Source organism: Microtus oregoni, unplaced genomic scaffold (assembly GCF_018167655.1).
Source record: "Microtus oregoni isolate MIOR12 unplaced genomic scaffold, Mior012 000205F_ref0000001, whole genome shotgun sequence".
In the NCBI taxonomy this organism is placed as follows: Eukaryota; Metazoa; Chordata; class Mammalia; order Rodentia; family Cricetidae; genus Microtus; species Microtus oregoni.
The window spans coordinates 4,389-30,508 of NW_024544864.1; the positions used below are offsets into that span (position 1 = coordinate 4,389).

At 40.5% G+C, this 26,120-nt stretch overlaps 1 protein-coding gene across 1 annotated transcript in view; it reads right to left on the reverse strand.

Moving 5' to 3' along the window:
- Positions 1 to 5,376: 5,376 nt before the first annotated feature.
- LOC121445555 (glypican-3) overlaps positions 5,377 to 26,120 on the reverse strand; it is a gene marked incomplete at its 3' end in the record, with an annotated part of 312,437 nt that continues 291,693 nt past the window's right edge. The window contains exon 7 of the mRNA XM_041647665.1: positions 5,377 to 5,536. Coding sequence (XP_041503599.1) covers positions 5,377 to 5,536 — 160 coding nt within the window. The remainder of the gene's footprint in view (positions 5,537 to 26,120) is intronic.

Consider the following 26,120-nt stretch of genomic DNA (forward strand, 5'->3'; position numbering starts at 1 on the left):
GGGGGAAAGAGGCCAAATGTGGTAGCACACGCATGCAATCTACTATAATCTATTTAGGAAGTAGCTACAGAAAAAAATCAGAAATTCAAGATGATTCTAGGCCACATAGTGTGCTGGGAGACAAACCCAGGGCACACGAGACCCTATCCCAAGGAAAAAGAGAACAAAAATAAAAAATAAAAGTACATGGCTTTAAAATAGTTCTTAATCAGTATTTATTCGAAGTTGTTATTTTACCTGTCAAGTATAAACTAACTGCAGAGAAAGAATATCTGATATAGGACTATTGGGTCTGTGGTTGAGAAATCCTGTAGCCACTTCCACAGGACTTCTAGGAGGAGGCGAGTGAACAGGATTAGTTAACTGCCTATCCCCTCCACACACTCTCTCTCTCTCTCTCTCTCTCTCTCACACACACACACACACACACACACACACAGAGAGAGAGAGAGAGAGAGAGAGAGAATGGTAAACGGGACCAGAATTGGCCAAGGTTTCATCTTCAGACTTGTCTAGTTAATGACCAACGAACAGGTTTTCATTTGCAGTCCTCAAACACATGTCTGAGAGACTGAAGTGTCTTCAGAGCAAGCATTTCTAGAAGAAATATTTGTGGACACAAAATCCTCCATTGATTTTCATCCAGGTTTAAGCTCTGAACTCAAGTTGACTAGGAAGAAGTCAGGATATATAGCTGAAGGCTAGTTACTTGTTTTAAATAGCCTCTTGTGTGTTTTGAATAAGCAAAAAAGGACAGATCTTTATTTTGAGACATGATCTCATATGGCCCAGGCTGGTCTCAAATTCCCCAAGTAGCCAAGTGGTAGAAGATAACCTTGACTTTCTGATCCTGTCTCCACCTTCCAAGTGATAGGACGCCGTGCATTTTTCACCACAGTGGGTTTCTAAGATAGTGCTGGTTTCCACCCGTAGGCTCTTTGAGAGCCTATCAGTATCAACAGAAACGAGAGGTCAACACCCTTCATAGCAGGCGTGTGGTTTTGAGTGTGGGGGTACTGGGGACTGGGTCCTATGCTTTACATAGATCTTTGTTTTAAATATCTACAATTCTTTAAAATAAGAAACAGAGCTGCCCCATTCTTCAAATGTGGAAAGATGAGGAGATAGATGAAGTACATGACGCTGTGATTTGAATGCTCATGTGCCCTCCAAAATTTATTCTGAAACTTAATTCCCAGCACAACACTATTGTGGTGGAGATGGTGGGCTGTTAGGGGGTGATAAGGATGTGGGAGCGCTGCTCCTATGTAGCAGATTAGTCTTTTTCAAAAGGACTGGAGAATACCAGACACGCTCATTTTTGTCCTTCCATCTCCTCTGCTAGGTGAGGAAACAGCATTTGCATCTCCAGCCATCTAAGAGTGCAACAAGGACTTTCGCAGATGCCAGATGCTGCTGCTTTGATGTTGGGACTTCTAACTGCCAGAACTGTGAGAAATTAATTGCTGTTCTTTACAAACCACCCAATCTAAAGCATTTGCTAATAGGAGCACTAAGACACTCATGATGAGGAAAATGCGCTACTCTTGGTAAGTCATGAGAAAAGATGCAACTGTGGGCGAGACATTGCATAGCACCCATCTCACCAAAGTATTAAAGTCAACTATCAGAAAGGAATAGAAACCTTGAGGAATTCTATTTTCAACGTAGAAATAGGAATTGTGCCACACTGGTCTTCATGGTTTATTTCTACAGTCCCACCCGAGGCAGGAAGATTTGGGGCAATTCAAGGCCACCCTGGGCTATACTGTAAAACTTTCTCCCCCCCCCCAAAAAAAATCCCCAAACCAAACAAACTCATCAATACATCAATAACAAGTCCATCCCTGAATGAAAAAAATTTGTAAAATACAGAAAAGGGAAAAGATGGAAGAAAAGAAAGATGGGATGGAAGCAAGACCATTAAAAGTAGAAGCATCTGGAAGACTTTAGGATGAGTTTTAAAAGTGACTATACCCCAGGAATCTCGGACACATATAAAATCTTGGTAATATCCAGCTGTACAAATGAGGTCTAGGTGCAGGCGGTTCTTTGCAAGAAGGCTGGATGGAAAAGTCAGAGTGGTTAGAATAGGAAAAATCAGGTCCATTCTAAGTGGAAATATCTCAGAAGAGAACAGAGAACTTGCAAGGTTATCCCCCAAAAGGTATCCCCCAAAGACTCTTTTAAGTCTTTTGCCAGGAAACACAGTCAAAGAAATGATCACAGACTGCTGGCAGTAGACAAGTCTGTAAGAGTTGTCTAGGCATTGTCTTTATGTTACAGATGGAGAAACTGACTCCTAAACACTGGAAGGGACTTTCATTAGGACACACGGGAGTTTGAAATAAAGCCCAGGAATAGAACCTGGTAGACTCTATTATATGTAGTGCATCAAAAGATGGGAAGAAGCGAGCCAGGAAAGCCAGCTAATAGCATCATTCACTGGTTATGACGCAAAAGGTCTGTTCAGGGACAAAAGGAAGATACAAGAGAATTGAACAGAGTCTAACCCATGCTCTTTATTCCTGAGTTGTCTTCTGGGGGAGGCAATTTGCAGTACTAAATGAAATGGTAAATGTACATCATGTTCCAAATCAAGTTGACTCAATAAATGGATGATGATGAATCACCAGGACCACATGGCATCTACCCAGATTTTGGGTGAAATTATGTAACAGCTAACCAATGCGGATAGCCTGCCATTCCAAATAGCTATTGTGCCATGAGCATGACAGGCTGGCAATGAGTTTCTTCCCTACAGGAAGCATTTTAAAAGAGATCCGACAAAGCACAGGCTGGTAGAGTCATTGATCTGATTAAGCACATAGAATACTTTGGAGGCAAGGCATCATTTCCCCTATAAATTAAATGAACTACCTCTGCATAATACACTCTACAGTTTACAAAAGCCTTCCAGCTAATCACACCTAATAACCTGACTAGCATTCTTGGAGAGGATCAATGTGCGCGTGAACAAAGGGACCCCCGAGGATGCAATCTAAGTCCATTTTGACAATGCCCTTGAGAAGGACCCTGCCAAACACTGCTTACAAAAGTTAGGTCACCTTGAAACTATAGAACTTTTTTAATGGAGAGGGCCAAGTCTTACAGGCAGGAAGTCATGGGTTTGAATAAGCAGAGAGACTTTGCTGGCGAAGTATGAGTGGTGTTGTGTCCTCAGGGCCAGGGCTGGGACGAGAGAACATTTTGATGAATCATCTGGGCAACCTTTAGAATGTAGATGGACACGGAAGTTGCCAGACACAGGTTGGGGCCATCCCTAACCCAAACTGCTTCAGGTTTTGAAGTTTTTCTGATTCTAGAATATTTGTGAGGTTTTTACTGGCTGAACATCTCTTAGTATCTGACCCCGTTTGAGTATCATGTTGGCACTCGAAGGGCTTGAATTTCATAGTATTTTGGATTTTAGGCTTTCGGACAAAGCATGGTCAATCTGTAGCAAAAAAAAAAAAAAAAAAAAAAAAAAAAACTGACTTTCATATTCTCATGGCTACCTTGAGGAGCAAAGGAAGCATTTGAGTAGACTTGTTCAAGAGTGGCTTCTGAAACCAGACTATCTGGATCTCCATCCTGATTCTGCCCCCACGGAACCGGGAAATCGCTCTATAGAGTATGTCTTGAAAGCACTGGCATAACTTACTTCAATAATTCAGAAAAATCTTTTTAAAAACATAACCGCTGGTTTTAAAAGGTTTCAGGAGGGAAACTAACAATTACGGAGCACCTGGTATATGCTAGTACATGCCAAATATGATCGCATATGCTTTGTCAACTTTTCCCTTGACATATTCCTGCCACAGACCCACGAAGTTAGGTTACGCTCTCCATTTGATAAAGAGTTGGAGAATTAGAAAGGAGGTGATAAAACTTGAGGAAATTTGTTCGAAGTCATACTAATATGTAAGAAAAAGTCAAATATATGCTTGCTCTGTACCGAAACTTACTCTCTTAGGTTTTCAGGGGCTGAGGAGTGCCTGGAAGAAATGAAGAGGTGCTGTTCATTGAGCATAGTGCCATGCATGATGGAAGATGCTAGCATCTGCTGTTGACCAAAGTGTGCCTAATTCATAATACTGAACAGTACATGAACAGTACTTAACAAACAGAATTTGTTAAGAGGGGAGATCATGTTAGTTTTCCCCAGTGAAAAATGACTGATTCCAAGAAAATATTTAAAGAGTGAGCAAGAATAAGACATGTGTGTTCTCTCTAGAGAAGAGGGAAGAAGAGGCTTAAAAAGAGACCTCTGGCGGGCGGGGGCAAGATGAACAGCAGTTAGTAAGAGAATGAGGCTATGGGAGAAACAGGGAATGAAGCATTTTGGAGACCTTGGACAACAGAGTTTCAGGCAGAAGGGATGCACTGAGGAGGAAAAGGCATGGCGATGAAAGTCTGACTCTCTCCTTTCGAGAAATCTCATTGCTTCTCGGAGCCCAGCTTTATTAGGAAGAATTTGATAAAAGAAATAACCTGTTGATACGAAAGGACTTAAAAACTCTGAGATACAACAAATGTTAGAAGACTTGGTTCTGTTTCTGCACTTCCTTATTGACGCCAGCATCCCTGGCATTGCTTTTTTTCTACTGCTATTGTTTCTCCCCAGCTGTACATAGCCTTTCTATATTAGACTGTTGTGAGAAAAGAAAATAATAGACATTCTCTCTCAAGAAGGAAAAGTCAACATGTAGCTCTTCCTTTAAAGTTATTCCATGGGGCTGGAGAGATGGCTCAGTGGTTTAGAGCACTGGATGCTCTTCCTGAGGACCCGGGTTTGATTCCAGCATCTCCTGGTGGCTCACAACCATCTGTACTATAACTCCAGTTCCAGGGCCTCTTCTGGCCTCCAGGGCCACAAAGCACACACTGGTACACATACATACATGCAGGAAAAAATGCTCATATATTAAATAATAAAGTTATTCCATTGTTGAGTTACTTCCTTTTGGTGGTGTTGGGGATTAGGGCTAGTACCTCATCTCATACATGAGATGCAAGTACTCTACCCGGCTACAACCCCAAGCCTCACTGTAGGTTGGCATAAGACTCCCAAGGTAGCATTGCTTTCTACAACCAAGAAGAACCAAGGCCAACTCCAATGGGAAAACGGAGCCAATGGCTCAGCTCAATTCACTTTCAGAAAACGAGAACAGGACCTTTCTGATCTACCCAGGGTCAGAGGTGGGGAAACTAACAAAAAAAAAAAAAAAAAAAAAAGCTTCGCTTTCTGAGAATGTCATCTTTCTTAAAAGAGTTTATGGCTTCATGGCATCGTGTGCTGCAGGGATTTTAGAGGAGGTCTAGAAAGCAATTGATTTTTGACTCCTGAGAGCATCACCATTTTCAGGCAGTTACCTGCAAGGAAGCGCAGTTGGTTCTTCACTTTCATCATTCCGTCCCCAGAGCTCCCAATGCACTCGTCCTCATCATCGCCACAGTCTCCACTCTCAAGTCCTTCCTCATCCAGGTTTTTATCCAGAACTTTACCCTTGGGCACAGACATGGTTCTCAGGAGCTGAAAGAAGATAACAGGACTATAGAAGCTCTCCTTACTTTTTGCTTATAGGTTTAGAAGAACACGTTCCTATAAGAGGTATTATAAAGTACACAGCTTTTAACAAAGCTTTTCAACTGGGCATAGGAGCAAACACTACTAGGTCCAGCCAAGAGGGAGGTTGAAGCAGGGAAATTGCTCGAGTCCAGAGATCACCACCAGTTTGTATAACATAACGAGTCTCCATTTTAAAAAATCATTTTTCAAATTTAACTATGTGGAAATTGCTTACACATTTTCGAGCTTCATACTGAGAGACAATTCTACAGCATTTGACATGACACATTCTTCATTCTTCTGCTCCATTCAAACCACACTGAAGCCAGAGGATACATTGCATGTTGCATTTTTATAATATTGTATCTAAGTTTCTGAGAGTCTCTGTGTTAGGAGAATACGTATAGAGAACTTAAGACTTGACAGGTAAAACATATTTGTCACCTCCAAGGACAGCAAGATCATAAACAAATTCCCTACCAACGTGTCCTGGACCTGCATTTATCTCCATTATATAAAAGCAATACCTGTTCTTAATGGAATAAAGACAGAACTGTCTCTTAAATGAATAGTGCCAAATTGAAATGATCGCTTACAATTGTCAAATCCCATATTTTGATCAGTAGAAATAAGGAAACAAAACCACGAACAGTTCTCTCTCTTGCAGCTTTTAAATCAGGTTGCTTCATCACAACTAATATGCTTAGCAAGAGACATGTTTGTTTGGAACTCTGATGCAGAGCTTTTAGTCATGTGACCTAGTTTTATGGGACTCCTATCATCCCCAAGTCTCTCCACTGACAGAACTAAGCTTGCAGTATGATTCACCCTTTAGGGTCCATTTTATTTCCATGGCTACCGCTCTCCAAGACTTCATGTCACTATGCTCAATTCCTGCTCCAATCACTGTTCTCAGCACCCATTTGGTCCTCTCAGCCCCACCCCTTGTTTTTCAATGAGAGTTGGGGACAGTTGGTCTTGATTGTCAACTTGACAAGATTTGGAATGAGCGTGGAAGAAAGCCTCTGTGGATGCTTCTGAAGGATTTTCTAGATTAGGCTGGAAGAGGTGGGAAGATCCACCCCTAACTGTGGATGCCACCACGCCATAGCTGGAGTCCCAGACCGTATGACAAGGAGAGAGGAAGCTGAGACTCCCATTGTATGTCAGGACTGTGATTACAGTGTGCCCAGCTGCCCCGTGCTTTCGTCAACCCTTAGCCTTCTCCTGGGAGCTCGAATTGCACCATTAATTATTAATTATTATTAATAATTGTATCAAATATGGGTAGTTCTTTTCCTCATGCTGACAGCCTCTCGTTGTTCCTTTTCCAGACAATAATGTGTAAACATTGAGTTCCTTGAAATGCATATTGATGTATAGTTGAGGCGTACTTTATGTACTTCCCACTTCCATAACAAAAATATTAAATTCAAAACACTAGTGATGAAATCGGCTTAGTTTAGTTCACAACACAAATAATCTCACAAGAGTGTTTCCTTGTCATGGACACTGATATATAGTTGAAGCAAAAATATGTTGTGGATTTCTCATTTTGTAGCCCAAAATAATACAAATTTTTACTTAAGGGCTGAGTGTTAACAAGACCAGTAATTTTCACAGCTTTAGTATTCGTTGGTGACTGGTACTTATTATCCTGCAAACATATGTAGTGGCGATTAGGGTGACGATTAGGGTGACTAGGACTGTGTTTTAGAGTCGCTGCCTTGATTTATATAGCGGTGCTAACATTTGCCCTAGTCAGTGATTTGGCAAATACCAACAGAGTGAAAACAACAAATACATTTTTAGTGTTGTTGTGAAAGTAGTTTCGATCTTGTGGCTCTCTGGAGTTCATGGACTTCCAGAGTCCATAAAGCATTCTTTGAGAACTGTGAGTCCATGCTATAACAAATATCACTAGAGTTTAACTAAAACCTCCAATCCATCCTGAACCATTATTTCTTATGGGAAAATTGCTTTTGACATAAACATTTCATGTTAATTTCCAAGAATGCATCCTCTGTGTATAGCACGGACTGTTTGAATTAGAATTTTTTACATGAGGAGATTTTGTGGTTAGGTATACATTAGTGAACTTGCTATTTTTTAAGCACGTCTCACATCTGAGTTTTTATTTTTATTAATACCCTCAGTAAACATTAACTGAGAACATACTATGAGCTGTTGCTCATTTCTGTTTATTGAAAGGCTTCCAGATTTTCAAGCCAAGTTCAAGTGCCATGTCCTTAATAAAGTCTTCTTGGCAGATGATTATTATAATTCTCTCCCTCTATCTCCCGTGAGTGTTTCTTTCATCTCTACCCCCTGAATGGCACTTTCTATATGTGATCTGGTATTACTTATGTGTATTTATGTTTTTTTCCCACTACTAGACTGTGTGAGATGCTAGGGATTTCAAACTCCACAGCATTTAAGGAAGTGTATAGTAGACACTCAATAAATGTGCTCTTGAAGTGAAGCAAAATGACGTGGCATGGCAGGACTTTACAGTTACTTCCATAGCCGAGAAAAGAGAAAATCTCAAAGCCAGGATTCATTGTAGAAGAACTTAGAAATGTATATCAAACACACCTTTTAAAAAAGGTTTATTTTTATTTTATGTATATGTATGCGTGTATGTATACCATGCGCATGCTTGGTGCCTGCAGAGACCAGCAGATGGTTTCTGATACCCTAGATTGGAGTTATGGGGGTTGTGAGCCATTTTGTCGGTGTTGCGAACTGAATCTGGATCCTCCAGATAAGTAGCCTCGCTGAAACAGCTTTGGAAGACCCTGGCTAAGACCAGTAACTTATTTTGACAGGCCATTTTCCAATCCTTTATACCATGTCCCCTGTATTGTTGGGGAGCTCTGTTTAAATACAACGAATTTTTAAAAAAGCCTTTAAAATTTTGCCAAGGAGGATACTACTTTGGGTCTTCAGTTCTGTTCATTTTGGAGACAAGTGCAGCATGGAAGGGCGACTATGACATCTTTTGTAATGATTTCACACCAACAGCTGCTGGAGTCTAGCCTTCATACACTAACAAAACAAATTCGAACCATGAAAACCATTGTTGATGCAAACTTCTTAAAGAAGAGACAGAAGGAGAGCGTTGGAAGAAGGACAATGAGTCTGAGGACAATCGCCAATAAATGACTATGGATTTGGCTCAGAAATCCAATCAGCTAATTCCATTTCGCAATATTGAGCTTTCTGTTCTCTCACTATTTACAATGTCCTTCAGACTTAACATTCACGCTATAAAAAGAAGATCGGGAGAGGCTGGAACAAAAGCACAGGTAACACAAAGGGCTTAGTGTTGTTGATGAGCTGTTCATCATTTGCAAAGGACAGTATCCTGTCAGCTTTTAAGAATAAGCCCTCGGCTTGGAGTAGCGATTAGCAATGTCAAATATTATTAAAAAATGAATCTATTTCATCCACTGTCCACATAGCCGGGCTCTAAATGTGACAATCGGCCACACACCACTTCGCATACAGCAAAATGGACAACCCAGCATTTTCTGTAACTGCTACCCTCTGTTCAGGCATTTTTAACGACTGTTATAGTTAGCTAAATATATACTAAATATATATTTATGCACTGTCTTTAAGATAAAGTCTTGCTATGGATCTCAGGTTTGGCCTCAGACTTGGGGTTTTCTTATCTCAATTTCCAGAGTGCTGAGACCAATAGGCCTATGTCACCTTATCTAGGTCTTCACTTTATTTTAGAATTTATTTTTAAATGTCTAAGTATCATGTTATCGTTTTCATCTGTCTTTTTACTTTGTCTTCTAGGACAGAAACTTACTACATAGCCCAGGTTGGCCTCGATCTCATAATCTCTTGGTTCCGTCTTCCCAGTGTTGGGGATACTGCCATGTATCACACTTCGGGGAGGGTTTGAATCAGAAATGTCTTACACGTGCTCATATACTAAAGGTTTAGCCCCCAGGAGATGGCCTTACGAAGGGAGGGGGCTAGAACCTTAAGGAAGTAGGTGGGGCCTAATTGGAAGAAGTTCTGTCACTGGGCTTGTGCCTTTCAAGAGGACATTGGGTTCTTAGCTTGTTCATAATATCCTTCCAAGAAGCAAGTGAGGCAGCTCTTCTACGATGTACTCACTGCCGTGATGTCCTGCTTCTCCACAGACCCCAAAGCAATAGCATTAATTGTCTACTGACAGGAACCTCAGAAACCCTGAGTGAAAATAAACCCTTCATGCTTAGCTAATTATCTCAGGAACTTGTCATAGTGACAGAAGCTGATAGATGTGGTAGGTTTCTCCACCTAGATGGAAAAGTAAAGGGAAAGAGAAACAAGGGGGAAGCCCTCTGGGTGTAAAACTCTAATATATAATGTTTGTGGATTTTTTAAAAAGGGGGGGGGCTTTAAATTGATGGCTTTTATACAACAAATCTCGAATATTCTAAACACACATACTTGGGTTGTAATCCTGGTTTATCCAGTAATTAAAATTTTATTTTCAGACAAGCTGCTTAATCTCCCTAAAACAAAATGTGAGAAATAATGTTTCCCTCACAGAAGTTTTATAATGAATAAATAAGATAATTCTAGTACTTCAACTATGGTAAGACATCTACCAATTAGGGAATTTATCAAAATTTCCTTAACCATTTTCTCAGCATTGAATATTTGCATTGTGGCTACGTCTGATTTTCCACACAAAGTCATTCCCATCAGGTTGCTTCAAAATCTGGATCATTTCTTGAGTAGGATTACTAGGTTAAAGAGTGTGTACACAAAGTCCCTAGACAGCATGGCAGCAAGTGTAAAATTTCTATAAAAATGATCTAAGATGCTAGCTGGAAATGAAGTCACCGGGTGGGGATGTGGCTCAGTGGTAAGCATGTAGCTTTAGCAGGCCTGAGGTCCTAAGCTGGATTTATAACATCACAAAGATAAACAGATAAAAACAAAACAAAAACACCAAAACCAAAAATAAAACCAGGCTCACTAGTTCGGACGCTCTGATCCTAGTGGAAAGTATGTCTGCGTTTCTAAGTCACCTGTTTTCCAGACTCTTAAGGTGGGTGAACAGACAAGGTATTTTTGTTGTTTGTTTTTTGCGACGAAGTTTTATTATATTCCCAGGCTGGTCTAACACTTAAGGTTCAAAAATATCCTCCTGCCTCAGCTTCCTAAGTAACTGGAATTCCAGGTTTATGACACACTTTAAGAAAGCTTTCTGCAATGTTACCCTGCTTCTGAGAAACTCTCTGGAACTGGCTTTAGACATGAATCATGTTAGCGTTATTGTTCGTGATTACATAGGTTGGAATCTTTGTTATTACTCTTCAAACCAGCTTGTGAAAAGAGGACAAACAATGGCATTTTTATCTTCCCTGAGGTGTGGCCATCATGACCTTTTGCCCTCATAGTTAATAAAACTCCCCTTCAAAGGAGAATGAAAACCCCCTTCTACAAAAGTGATTGGCTTCATTTTATTATAAAGGGAAGCATTGCAAAGCTAGCCTAGAAATGGGTCCTCAGGTTCATGCAACAGAAGGAAACAAAACCCTGCAGTAATTACCTAAGCAAATTCAAAACCTGATGCAGGAGAGAGTAGGCTTTCTAGAACACAGCCACCTCACATTCTTAAACCCATAACCAAGATCACAAATGGGCACAGCATCATGGGACAAGAGGATTTGGTCAACGTTCTTGTCATGCTTGGTTGACAAGAGAACAAAGATCAGCATAATATGCTTCTTGTTCTTATGGGGATCAAATATGCTCAAATGGGGCCCATGGCATCAACAAGTCTTGATCTGTCTATATGGTCCAGACAATGTGCTTCTTGTTACTGTCCTGATTGTAAGGGCAAGAGTCTCATCAGTCCCACACTGGGTCGGGACTGAGCACATGTTCTCTCCCATGGTCTTTGAATACTACCCTCCAATCTGTGTGACAGGAAAGACTGCCTTTCCCCTTTTCTGCATCAAGCGGACACTCTGAACCTCAAACAGTAAGCAAGACTAAGTCACTGGGTACTTGAGAAAGGTCTTAGTAAAAAATATCCTTAAGTCCTCAAGTCCAGAACGGTTCGAGAAAGATACTGTTATGTAAAGACCATAACTGCCTCAAGTCCAGAACGGTTCGAGAAAGATACTGTTATGTAAAGACATGCATAACTGAGACTTTCAGTTTCCCTTTGCCAATCTGATTGCCTTGATTTCATATAAGTACCGCGCGCTAACCGATTGTGCCACTGGAGCTCCGATTGCCTTGATTTCAGATAACTTCCTATTCTGTGGCATTTTCTCAGAGGTTAGATGTTAACTATAACTTGATGGGAAAGACTTTTACTACTGGGTGAGAACATGAAGAAAGGGCAACAAAACCAGGTATAATGGCGCATGCTTTTAATTCCAGCTACTTAGGGCAGAGGTAATCAGATTTCTGTGAGTTCAAGACTTTCCTTGTCTACATGGGAAGTTCCAGGGTATCCAAGACTTCATAGCGATACCTTTGCTTCCAAAAAAAAAAAAGGAGGAAAGAAAAAGGAAGAAAGAAAAAAAGAAGGAATAATAAGGTTCTTAGGTTCTTAATGACACTAGATGCTTCCCGCTTGTTTTCCATCTACAATGGCTTAAATAACCTAACCATCCCATCATGAATGGGTTTGTTTTGAAAAGCTTTGGGCAGCTGTGGGACAGCTGGATGGAATGAAAAATGTCATTCCTGCTGCTCCACAGCTAAGAGTTCTCTTGATTTTTAAGCTCCTTAGCATTCACAAAATAATAAAGGATAAGTAACAAAATAGATACTGTAAATATGGTATTTGGTACATAGTTTGGAGATTTAGCTGGCATTTCTTTGAGCTACTCACAGTCCCTCTTCTTGGCATTTTTTTTTTATTGTGGGAAATCCAGGTTACATTTTAAAGCTATTAAGCTAGGCTTTCCAAACTGATTTGGAACTGTTTGGGTGTTTCACTTTCTACAACCTGCAAGGAATGTTTTGGGGGTCTGGCTTTTTTTCTATGTCTACAGTAATGTAAACACATGCTTTACTGTTTGTATTTGAGTAACGTAAGCTAATGGGAAACAAATGTGGTGACTGCCATGAGTCTTGGACTTTTTGGAATGCCAGTATGATTTACACATTGTGCACATCCACAGGGCCTAGCATGTGACCCCTGCTTTGCATGCACACTGTCTTTGAACAAATGCACCAAACCACGGCCACAAGTAATTGGAAACAATTGCAACTCCACACTTTTGAGATGAAGCCAGAACCCCAAATGCACAAGGTTAGAATTAATGGCTGTATGTGCACTTCACACACTGAGAAGGCCAAGCTACACAGCACTTAAGAGTGTGAGTTTTGGAGTATGACCAGCATGGATTTAAATCTCTGCCCAACCAATTTACTAGCCGCAAGACTCTGGACAAATCACTTAGCCTCAACTTTTTTACCTGTAAAATGGGCCCAATACTATTAATTCTTCAATAAATGAAAGTATCAACATTTACAATTTTAGAGTTCTGTAGATACTTCTTCTCAGAGAATTCTCTACAATTTGTGATTATACATTTCCCTGTTGTATCTCTGATAAATTAAAGAAGTGATATGGTCTTCCTTGGTTACCTGTGCCCAGCATAGCATTTGACACGAAGTGAGGTAATATTCAATAAATGTTCATTAAATGGATGAATGAACACAGAAAGACAAAGCACACACGCTTAGTATATTTCCTGACAAGGTACTATGTTCTCTGACATCTGTACACTGCTGTTCACGATGATAATGACCTCAAGGAAGAAGAAAGCAAGGAGGGCCAGCAAGCCTCATGGCACCAACAGAGGTAAAGGGCTTGTTGAATGTGTCTTGTAAGTAATGCCACATTAAGTGCTATGACCACACACTAAGGTACCAGAAAACCATCTGGGTGGGATCTTTCCAAGCATGAGAAAACCCATCTGAATGCTCCCAGAGCTCCCAGGGAGATAAGGAAAGGTCTGTGAAGCAAGGAAGCATTCAAGGATGTTTAGAAGAGGGGAGTAGCAGCATGACTGCCGGAGGATGTGCTTCCGTTTGGTGCTCCTGGCCCAACTCTCTGCCACACCCACTTCTCAGCCTCTGCACCCCCTCTCAGCCACTTTGGGCTCCACTTCTAGACGAGTCTCGCTTCACCTCGGTAAGGAAACACTGACATGCATGAAGATAAGCCTCTCCACTGAACACATGTCTGGATACTATGAAAAACTGCGACGTGACACCAGCACCGCGGACGGAATTCATGGAATCCGGACCATCTGACAGGATGAGTCCCTGGGGCTTTAGGAAGCCATTTGTCACCTTTAGAAATTTCCAATAATGTCACCAATAAAGGCTGAGTCTGCCTTAACTGAAATGTTTGGAACCAGGGGCTGTAGAATACTTGCAAGTGCACAAGGAGGTATGTTAGGGATGGGACCCGACTCTAAAGACAAAATCCACGGGTATGCCATATTTACCTTCACAGACAACCCAAACAGTTTTCACCAACTCTGTGCATGAAACAAAGCAGCAGGCTGCAGAGTTTTGTACTTGGGATGGCATGGTAGGACTCAAATGGTTTTGGACTTTGGAGCATTTAGAGTTTCAAAAGACCAGATTAAGGATGTTCAGTTGGTATCTTAGAACTGTATAGCCTTTGAGTCTGTTTTAGAGAGGAGGCATACCATAGGGGCTAAAGGCTTACACTCTGGAGTCAGAAAACTTGGCTCCAAATCTGGACACTATTGCCTACCACCCTTAGTACTGTAAACAAATTATTTAACTTCGCTAAGCTTTCTGTTTCTTATCTATGAGCTAGGCATGGTAATACCTCTATTCTCTCTCACACAGTATGACTGTGGGATTGAATAAAGCCCTAAGCTTAGTGTGTGACGCATAGCTCACACAATAAAATATTAGAGTTGCATATTAAAAACTACATATTTATAAAGCACAGAATGAATTCTGAGGATTTTTAGGTTACTAATCAGTTGCAACTCAGGTAGAGGTAATTATGGGGAACATGAATTCCTTAATGTTATTTTGTTACTGCTATTAGCATTATTTTAATAATTAAAACTACTTTCTTATCTGTTTTCTCAGTTGATCCTCTCCAGAACCCTATACGGCCACAAAAGAGACATATTTGCTGTATTTTACAAAAGATATAAGTTGGACTAGAAAGAGATATTGGGCAATATGTCTGTTTTTAGCCTAAATGCTTGTAAAAACGCTGGACATGGTGGCGCATACCCGGAATCCCAGGAATCAAGAGGCTGAGTCAGAAGAATGACAAGTTTGAGGCCTGGCTGGGACACATGGTGAGAGAGTGTCTTTGAAAACAAAAGAAAAACTTTATGAAGAGCTAGGCACAGTAAGATTTAGCTAGGGTTGGAAACAGTGCCCAAAAAGAGGGACTTCATAGTCCAGCACCGACTCAGGGCAAGCTCAGGATCTGCACAGGAATGCAAAGGAAAGGAGAAACTAAGGGGCTCACAAACGAAATAACTGTGCACTGCAGTTCATATATCCCATCCCCCATCTCTTCACCAGTCCTTTCTCTTCCACTGGTATTGCTCTGGTATACTAACAGCTCATTCTCTCTCTCTCTCTCTCTCTCTCTCTTTTTTTTTTTTTTAAGTTTTTTGAGGCAGGGTTTCTCTGTAGCTTTGGAGCCTGTTCTGGCACTAGCTCCTGTAGACCAGGCTGGCCTAGAACTCACAGAGATCCGCCTGTCTCTGCCTCCCAAGTGCTGGGATTAAAGGCGTGCGCCACTAACAGCTCATTCTCCCCGAGGAGCCGCGCATGGCGAGTTCAGACAGCTAGGTCAGATCCACACAGAGGCTGAGTGACTGAGGACCGCCATCCACTCTACTGGGTTACCCTCTCAGGTGAATGCCATATTTCTCTCCAGATGCTGGGTCTTCTCCCTCTGACAAACTGAGGTAAAACCAAAGAAGAGTGGAGACAATTGATATTCTTACGAGCTAGACGGCTCAATGAGGCTCCCACAGCCAACCAGTGAGCCTCTTTCAGCTCATAGCCAAATACTTGGTTAGGGTAGTCTGCCAGTCTGTTAACTATGGGCTCTGTCACGCCCTCCTCAAGGGTCTCCAGCTTCACTTGAATAAGCCTCTGCTTCAGGAACCAAAAGCCCCACAGTCTTGCACCATGAAGCTCCTCCCAATTAGGCTGACTGTCTAGGTTTGCTGACAAAATGCAAGCTTAGGAAGGCAATAGAAAGGCAGGCCAGCAAGTCAAGCTTTCCTCTGGAGGCCACTGAAGATTACAGGCATGCTTGTCCCTGTATCAGTTTGAAACCACAGTGAAAAGCTAGAAGGATGAAATATCACTTTGTTTTCGTGGAAGGAAAAGCTGCTTCAGAGGCATCTGTGAAAGCCCACGCCACTGCTTGCTTTCCAGAGCAATAACCTCAGTGAGATGAGTGCCACCGACAGAAGGCAAAGGGTCCCAGAGTGAGAGTGTACCAAGAGATTATATATTTCCTTGGGGAACTGAGGTTCCGCAGACATGCTCTGAGCATTTACTACTGTCTGACTGCATCAATGTGATCCATTGCAAGTAGACATCTTGTGGTTATACTTTTGGGAAATGAGAATGCTTGCCTCTAAAAATAGCCTCTATGCATGAACCATGTCATCAGGCAATGGGCTTGAAGAGTCAACCTCAATGGCTGAGGGGAGGATGCTTCACTATTCTTCCTGAAGGCCTCTGGCCCACTGAGAGCTACCAAATTGTCTCTAGTTCCCCCAATGAAGATCCTTCCTTCCTTGCGAGACCAAATCTAGATCAGGCTTTATAGATTCATATATATCTTTTTTAGCAAAAACTAGTTTTTCTCTTTGGCATACCATTTGAAAAATAGAAATTTTGAAATAATTAAGGTAGCACTGTAGCATTCTGAAGGAAAAGAAAGGATGCAGGGCATCTGGCGTGACTAAATGAGCAGGGACCTGATGGGAAACTCCACTGAGGAGCCGGTTCCTTGGAGGTCAGAGCATTTCAGACATTTCTTTTTCTAACTCTGAGGCTATGGAGTCCCGAGGGGAAGTGAGGAACAGGAACAGAATCATTATGATAGTCACATCTTTTAAAGCTAAAAGAGAAAAAAACCAAAGAGTAGTGTTCCTACGACTTTCAAGCTTCCTAAAGTAAAAGCTAACTTAACAGACTCTTAAGACCAGCCTGGTCTACAGAGCTAGTTCCAGGACAGGCTCCAAAGCCACAGAGAAGCCCTGTCTCGAAAAACCAAAAAAAAAAAAAAAAAATTATTTTAAATAGAAAAAAAAAACTATGCTTTGTTTGGTAAATGCACCAGTAAAGATACTGAAATGGCTGCCTCTTCTGAATTCCCCAGCACAGTTTCATAGATTTTGGTCAGAGAAGAACACTTAAGCACTGGACTCTTTGGTCTAAACCTGGCAAGCTTAGCTGTGTATGGTATCTATCAAATGATTGACTACTGCCTTCTGCTGTGGTTTTTCTTTCTGTACTTTAACTGATTTGAATGGCAAGGTCAACCAGTGGATGAAGGAATGTGAAATAGAACTTCTGGTATTTTCCAATAGAGAAGGAATTTGAACTCTGCGTTTGGTGACTACTTAGGACAAATCCTCCCCCCCCCCCCGCCCCCTCTCCTTCAGAGTTAGAGGCTGAATTTAGAGTCCTGAGCATGTACTCCTGAGCTACACCAGCACTCCTTGCTTAGGACACTTTAAAAGTACACTGTGAGCGATGCACTTCAAATAAAGTCTACCCAGTAAGATATTGAATGCATTCACTGGCTTGTTGGAATTCCATACCGAACAGTCTTTTAATAAAGTCTGGTCGCTTTGCATCTATTATTTATTGATATTGGCAGTCACTGTATCAACTTCACTCCACTAAACTACATATACACTTACACAGGACCTTAAAGCAACAATACTTTCTGCTTGGTTGATTGGAAGCCTAGGAAATATTTTTGCCTTAACATTTGCCCAAACTAAGCTTCACAAAAGCATGCTCTTTAGCGCTTGCCTAAAGCAACTTGCACGTTCACCTTGGAGTCCCTAAGCTAACAACTGGCTCATTTGGAGGGTGTTGGCCTTGAAGTATGAATAAGATTGAGGTCTAGTACAAATACAACCATTTCCATTTCTGTCTGGGTCTCTTTTATCATTTCTTCTTATTCTTTCATTCTAAACCACATCTGCCATTTCTCCTACTGGCTCTGCCTAAGAATTCATTCCTGATGTTGATATTCCCCAGAAGCATATTAGAATTTAACCACAAGTTCTGGGAAAAGCATTATGTAGCCAAGTCCAGCCAATATATACTCAGTGTTGGGGAGAGCTAGATCTTATGCTATTTGGCTGGGTGCATGATGGTGGAGATGATGGTAAATTCTTTGTTCTATTGGCCCTCTCTGGTGGATATGGTATGCACATTTTGCTTGTTTCTGAGATTTAAGTAATTGGCCGGCTATCTTACCTGGGCTCTTTCCCCATCCTTCAAAATTATTTGGTGATGATGGTGATGACAGAATGGCAGGAATAAGAGAATGTAAGTGTGGGAGGGGACAAGGAATATTAATAACAAATTACAGTCAACACACACCTATAGCTCCACCTTTCTTTGTGTCTCTTCACTGAGCTCAATATGGAGGAATGTCTTGACCAGTTCTGACATGGGTTTCTCCACCATCTTTTGAGATTCCTGGCAGCTATTCTCAATTAACGTTGTCTCCCCTTTCCCTCTCCCATAACATTTAACCTTATAACAGGTAGCAAACACACATTCCAAGCATTGCGTTCATTTAATGATTCTGGATACCGCGATAATTTTTTTATCTTAGAAAACACAAATTGAGTACCCTAGCTAGGTGCAACAGGAAAGAAGGTGGGTAAAAAAACAGAACCCTCACCTCTCAGAGGATGACATTCAGAGTGGACAAAAAGAATTTATTAGCTGTTTTGAACACACGGAAGTGCTCAGTATTATATTCAATATCGTACTAAAGGAATAAACAAGGAATATTGACTTAGAAAGGATTTGAGTGATTACACAGTCCAAGTCCAATGCCCTGATTTTACAGATGAGGACAGCAAGTCCACACAGGCAAAATGTAGAGCGTCTTCCAACCACACAACCAGCTTTTTCGACATAGATTCTATGAGGAATGTTACATGTCTATCTAATCCTTGGAGACTGAACAGGAGATTCAGTTGAGGTTGGTGAAAAAGAGGCAAAGGGACTTGAAAGCTGCAAAAATGAGTTTAAATCTGATAAGAGGGAGAGGAAGTTTTCCTGCCATTCAGAAATAAATGGTTCTCAAGAACATTCTCCTAGCATGTGTAGGAATATAGTAGAGTAAAACTAGCTAAAAAGAAATTTTATTTGGATATAATCACTGAGTTCAAATTTGGCAGAGATCTGGGAGTTGAAGAAGGGAAATCAAGTGTACATATGATTGTATTTAGGTATACATAGGTATAAAAGTCTCCAAAATAAAGCAAATAAATATAAAAATGAAATTATTTTACGTGTGTGCCTTTTAAAAAACACAACAAACATGCACGCCTCCTCTACAGAGTGAGTTCCAGGACAGCTAGGGCTGTTATACAGAAAAACCCTGCTTTGAAAAACCAAAACCAAAACGAAAAATTTAAAAGAAAAACTCAAAACACACATGATGTACGAAGAGGACTTGTGATTTTTATACATGAGTCATCAACTCCAATAGCCTTCTTATTTATCCATTCTTGATGAGCTGTCTACCTCACTCTGCCAACGTATCCAGTCATTTCCTTTCCCCTCCTATTCATCTTTTCAAACACTCTGAGTCCTTGCATGTGTATTTAATTGGACACAATTATATTTTGTTTCCTACTTTCCTCACTCTATTTAAGGACTACTCTAACATTTCAGATGGCTGCTATTTAACATTTTTGTTTCTGAAAAGAGCCAGGAGCGTATATAGCACAATCAATGGTAATATTGTCTGTAGTGACTCCACAAGTTCAAACTACGTTCTCACCTCATCATTTGAAGCAACAGTACTGAGACCTTCTCCCACAAGTATACTCCCCACAGGACCAGGGAGAGAATGGCAGAAATTTACATGCAAAAATATTCATACCTATACTGATAGCTTGATTAGTGGGAAGTTGATGTGGGATTCCCCTCTATATGCTGTGAATATGTTTTATTACCATTAGTTAGTAATAGAGCTGTTCTGGCCAATGGCTTAGCAGAATATAGTCAGGCTGGACAAGATATAGACAGTAGGCAGAGTCAGAGAGATGCCATATAGCTGTTGAAGGAGGAAGATGCCAGAACCTTACCCGGTAAGCCACAGCCCCATAAAGATACACAGATTAATAGAAATGGGTTAATTCAAGATGTAAGAGCTAGCTAGAAATATGCCTGAGTCATTGGTCAAGAGGTGTTGTAATTGATAAAGTTTCGGTGTGATTATTTGGGTCTAGGCAACTGGGAAAACGAACGAGTAGCCTCCGTTTACAGAAAGTTAAGTACTAAAATTTGTACCAAGTAATGTTAAACCTGGAGGGCCACAAAGGTTTAGAGAACACAAATGTTACTAATGAAGACCTTCACTATCCTAAAACATGTCCCTCCCTGCGTCACCCTACCCAAACTCAACATTTATTTCTTTTTCCTAGGCATACAAGCCAGGAATAAAATTTCATTTCCATCAATTCAACTGGGAAAACTGTTTCTTCACTTTAAGCATTTAGGCATTAGCATCTTTATATGGGTCAAACCTGTATATTTAGAAACATTGCCTTAATTCTAGAGAACCACACCTAAATACGGTATGGCTCTATGAATTTCCCTTCTGAACTCTATGGAAAAGAATTATACATATCCATTATTCCTCATGTCTCTATTTCACTAAATCCTTGTAATTCACAGCACATTTGACTACTTTGGCTGGCTGACTGGGAAATAATAAGGAAACAATACTTACAACTGGACATGGTTAGTCTCCTCTCTAGAGGACCCAGACTTTTCCAGTGGTTCCTTGAAGATTTACAGTCTGGCAAGGCCCTCATCTAACTGTGGGGCCACATCCATGTGTCAGGTCTTCCACTCTGCCAAAGCCTGGCTTTAAATTTACTCAAGATCTTGGTCATGATTTAAAATTTCCAAGTACTAGCCTCTACATCTACCGAAGGGAGATGATACCCACTGCCTTGCATAGCCTATCACAAAGAAATAATTCGGTGTGGTACCTGAGAACACAACAGACAACAGTGAATGCTAGATTTCTTCATTAACAGTGATGAATAATAGCTTTAAATATGGCTCCTTTCTGGTAATCTAAGCCCTTAACCCAGGGCTCTGTGAGGAGAATGGCTTACTGCAGACCTGGAAGGAAAGAAAGCGCTAGAGGAAGAGATACTTTGGTGTGAGTGAAATATCTCTGGATGTCCATGTATTCACTTCACACTGGCAACTGTCTACTTCTGCCTTTAAACAGTAATTCAAATCCCCTACGTGGTAAGCAAAAAGCTTTCGTATTTTAAAATTAAAAACATAAAAAAGCCACTACAGTTAAAGAAGATGTAAAAGAAACCTGACTACAAATGAAGATTATTTTGAGGGCTGGAAGCATATCTAAACATGTATAGCTTTGGGGGGATGTGGCTGTTCTACTTACTTTGCTTCACCAAAGAAGTTAGTATATTACAAATATGCACATATGTGTGTGTATGTGTGTGTGTGTTTGCACATGCATGCACACACACACACACACACACACTATCTGGAACAAGGTCAAGTACAAAGAATGAAAGGAAAGGAAACTGAGTTTGTACATAAAACAACAAAGGGGAATTATGAATGGTAGAAAGCTCTGTGGAAGACAGAGAGACACATGAAACATATGGTGTCATGGAAAGAGCCATTGCAATAAGAGCTGCACTTTCCTCATCCATAAAATAGCAATAAAAATAGGTTGCTTTGTCCTGGCAAAACTATCAGGCTGTACAAATGAATCAATGTAATAAACTTAGTATTTTGGAAACTGCAGGAGAGTGGTATTTGGAAGTACAATAGTTCTTTAAATATCAATTAATTTAAAAAAAAAGTCTTCTCTTTCTTATGGACAGACAATTTAACCAGTGGGGCTGCAGAGATGACTAAGCAGTTAACAGCACTTGAGGCTCTTTCAGAGGGCCAGAGTTCAGTTCTCCAGCACCCATGTATGATGGCTCACAACCATCTCAGGAGAGCTCAGAGAATCTGAAACACTCTTTGGCCTCCTTGGGTACCCATGAATGTATAGACACACAGTCACAAACAAAAGAAAATTAACTAAAAGTAGTAACTTGACATGTGAATGCCTCATATTATTAAACAGTAAAATACTTAGAAGATTGATGGGGAAGAAATAACTTGAATAAGTGTCACCAACTATACCTAACAGACATCTATGGAAGGCTCCTATCAACAGTAGCAGGATATATATTCTCAAATACACATGGACCACTCTTCAGCACAGAATATCTTCAACGCCACAAAATTAGTTCCAACAATTTACAAGCATCTAGAACCATATTGGTTTGCTCTCAGATGATAATGAAACAACATTCAAAAGTGAGTAGTATAAGGCAATTTGAGAAACTGATAACTACTTGGAAATTGACATTACTGTCTAAAATGAACAATAGGAGAGAAAACAAGGGTAATTACAGAACATATTGAGATTGGAATATGAACATCGTATGTCAACAGACTGAAAAGCTAATATGAATTAGACAACTCTCTACTAGTAAAACTATTGGCTCAAGGTGGGGAAAAAGGAAATATCTTAATATTAATACAAAATAAAAGATTGATTTTGTAACTGAAAAATATTCCTGTAAAAGAAGACCAGGAACATCTATGCCACCAGTCAGTTATACCACTTGTTATACAGTAATTTAGATTTATTTCCAGATAGACAGAAGAAGAAAGAATAATTCCCATCTTATTCCTTAGTCAGTATGCCCATACAAAAACCAGACAACTCACTACAAAAACACAAAAGATCAATCTCTTATGAATAGAGGTACAAAAATCTTCTAATTTTTTTTAGATTTATTAATTTTACGTGCATATGTGTTTTGCCTGCATGTATACTTATGTGTAGCATGTGTTTGCCTGGTGCTCAGGTCGATCAGAAGAGGCATCAGATCCCCTGGAACTGGAGTTAAGAAGTTCTAAATCACCATGGGGGTGCTAGGAATCAAACCTGGGTCTCTGGAAGAGCAGAAAGCCCCCCTTTTTTGGTTTAGTTTTGTTTTTCCAGACATGGTTTCTCTGTGAATCCCTGACTGTCCTGGAACTAGCTCTGTAGAACAGGTTGTCCTTGAACTCAGAGATCGGCCTGCTTCTGCAGCCCTCCAAGTGCTGGGATGAAAGGCGTGCACTACTACCTCCTGGAGGAGCAGCAAGTCCTCTTAACCATCGCACCGCACTTCAGCCCCAGCAGTTTAAGTGTTGTAATGAGAATTAAATTTGTTCCTTTTTGCTGGGGTTAATTTTTTGTAACCTCTTCATATAGATACTACTGCTTAACTATCCGAAAAGCCATCTACTTATGTCACTAGAGTTGTTTGCTTGCTTAGTGGCTTCTTCCAAGTGACTATCAAAACCAGTACACTGCAATTTAAGTATGTCTGTGCCCTAAGAACCTCGGAAGAGAACTATGAAAGGAGACACTAGTTAAGTTCAGGTCTTTCATTCTAACTGATTGATTGCTAATGGGTTTGACGCTGGTAAATGTTATGCAGCCTTAACTACATATATTAATGTATATATTAATCAGCCAGCAGGCTGCCTGCCTGCAGAGCCTCCTTGCTTCTTAGGCACCATGACTTTTATTTCCATTATACTCTAGACAACCTTTCCCATCAAGCAAGCTATTTTCTGATTTTAATTTAGCTCCGTGGTGTTTATGTCACTCACAAATGGGATGTATCACACATAGTAAAGTCAGATAATTCCTAATAAAAATTCCCTTCAGAATCTGCAGTACCACCAATGCAAATCAAAACTACCAAGTAATTTCAGTGGCTGCATGTGACCTAATTGTTATATGCTTGCATATATAAAACAAAATGTTAGATTACAGCTTACTGTACATGCTTACATGCTGTGAGCATGGATTTATTTCAGGTTTTAAATTTCACGCTCAGCTTACAAATTGTATTACCTATGAGAAATCATATTCTGGCATTCAAATAAAACTCCTGTTATTTGCTGGTCCAATAAACTATAAACCAATTTGACCTGGAGTCACAAATGTATCCAGCTCCTGCTGATTAGATTCTAATGAGGTAGCACACTGTGACCAAGTGAACACTAGACCAGCAGTCATGTATTCTCAGCTCTATTGTGCTGGGCAGAGTCTTTTTGTTTTAAACCTCTCTGGGCCTTCATTCCTCCTTATGTCTAGAGAAGAAATTGGGCCACATGAACCCTAAGTCTTTTTTTCAGTTCTGATACTGTATTGTTGAGAGTCCTAAGGAAAGGAAAGAGGAAATAATTTTGGTTTTTTTTTTTTTTTGCTTTCAAGACAGGGTTTTACTGTGTAGCCCTGGTTGTCCTGGAACTTGTCCTGTAGACCAGGCTGGCCTCGAACTCAGAGATCCGCCTGCCTCTGCCTCCTGAGTGCTGAAATTAAGGGCGTGCATCATCACTGCCAGCTGAATGATTTTTTTTTCACTGACGAAACACAGAGTTATTGGAGGATTTATTTGGGGGTGGGACAATGTCAGGAAATCAGATTCTAATTTTAGAGTCAACACAGTAAGAAATAACTGCTACTCAAATGTTAATAAAATTCCTACAAGCTGCAGGTCTGGAAAAGCTATTTGGAGCCCTGAGAAAAATAATGGCGAATCTCATCTGCTTTTTTCACCTGCTTACGGAGGAAATTCTTTAACTATATCATTGTCCTTTAACTCAGCTACAGCACATGTAAACCAACGAGAAGTCTTCTGTTTTGAACTACATATGAAGACATTCAACCCAAGTTTTCCCCTTTTCCTTAATCTTGATGTGAATTCTGTCCATCCACATGTTTTTCGCACCTCATGCAAGTTCTTTCTTGGAAATGCCGGCTCTCTGTGCTTGGAAGGACTGAATGGCTTATGGAAGCCATGGAAATCTTGGATCACATACATAGTGAAAATGGGGCTCTTCTTAGAGTAGCTACTCGATCTTATGGCCTGCTCTCACCACTGTCAAAATGCCAGGCTGACCTTGTAAACAGGCGGAAGAGTTTGGCTGTTGGCAAGCACAGATCTGAAAGACGCTATGTGGCTGGGTGCCCTAAACCTTAGGCATTTCCAAGGATTAACATTCTCTCTTTAGACACACATTCCTCTTGCATAAGCATTAATTAGTGCAGCTATCTCTTTGAAATAAGATGTCTGGGAGATGGGTAAGGGCTTAAATTACCACCAGTATATAGTAACATTTGGTAAGTGCTCTCATTAATTCATTGCGCTAGTTGCATAGTGCATTGGAGACATAGATCCATGGCTGTACAGACTGAGAAAATGTCCTTTGCTATGTGTCTCTTACAGAGTCATAGTGCACATCACAGTAAGGTTCTGACAAGTCCCTCTATAAATGAACTAACTTTGGCTTACAGTGCTGTTGTCTTATTGCAGAATGTGGAACACATTTATAAGTTATTTGTGCTACATTGCACATAGCATAAAATTAATGAGCCTTTAAAAATGTGCAAACTTAATTTTTTTTTTTTGTGCTGGGGAAGGGGGTGTGCCATGATACATGAGAAGGGTTCAAAGGACAGTTTTCAAAAGTCAGTTTTCTACTTCCATCATGTAGGTCCCAGGAATCGAACTTAGGCTATCAGGCTCGGAGGCAAGTGCTATCTCACTGGCCCCAAACTGACAACCTAACTGTCTTAACTGTATAGTTCATTAGTGTTAATTATCTTCCACCAATCTCAAGAACATTTTCATTTTGCAATCTCACCTCTATGGATTAAGTGACAACTCAATATTTTCTTCTTCCGAAAGATCCTCCAAGTCACCATTCTCTTTTGGGTTTCTATGCCTTTGACAATTCTAGATGGCTCATGTAAGTGGAGTAACAAAGTAGTTGGCGTTTTGTGTTGGACTTAGGGTGATGTCTTCAAGGCTCGCCCATGTTCTTGAGTGTGTGTAAAGTACACTGTTCTCATCCATTTGCTGATGGGAATGATGCTCCTCTGAGCACAGGTGTGCAAATATCCCTAGTTTTTTTTATTTTTTTGGATGTAATAACCGGAAGCAAGATTCCTAGATCATATCAGAATTTCATTTTTAACATTATGAGGAACAACTGTGGACTGCTTTCCATAATGGCTGTATCATTTTATACTCCTGCCAACAGTGCACAGCTTATACCTCCCACCCATTAACACCAAGACTTGTTATTTTGTGTATGTTGTTTTATTGTGTTTTTTGTTTATTTGTTTTAGTAGCTACCCTAAGGGTTATGAGGA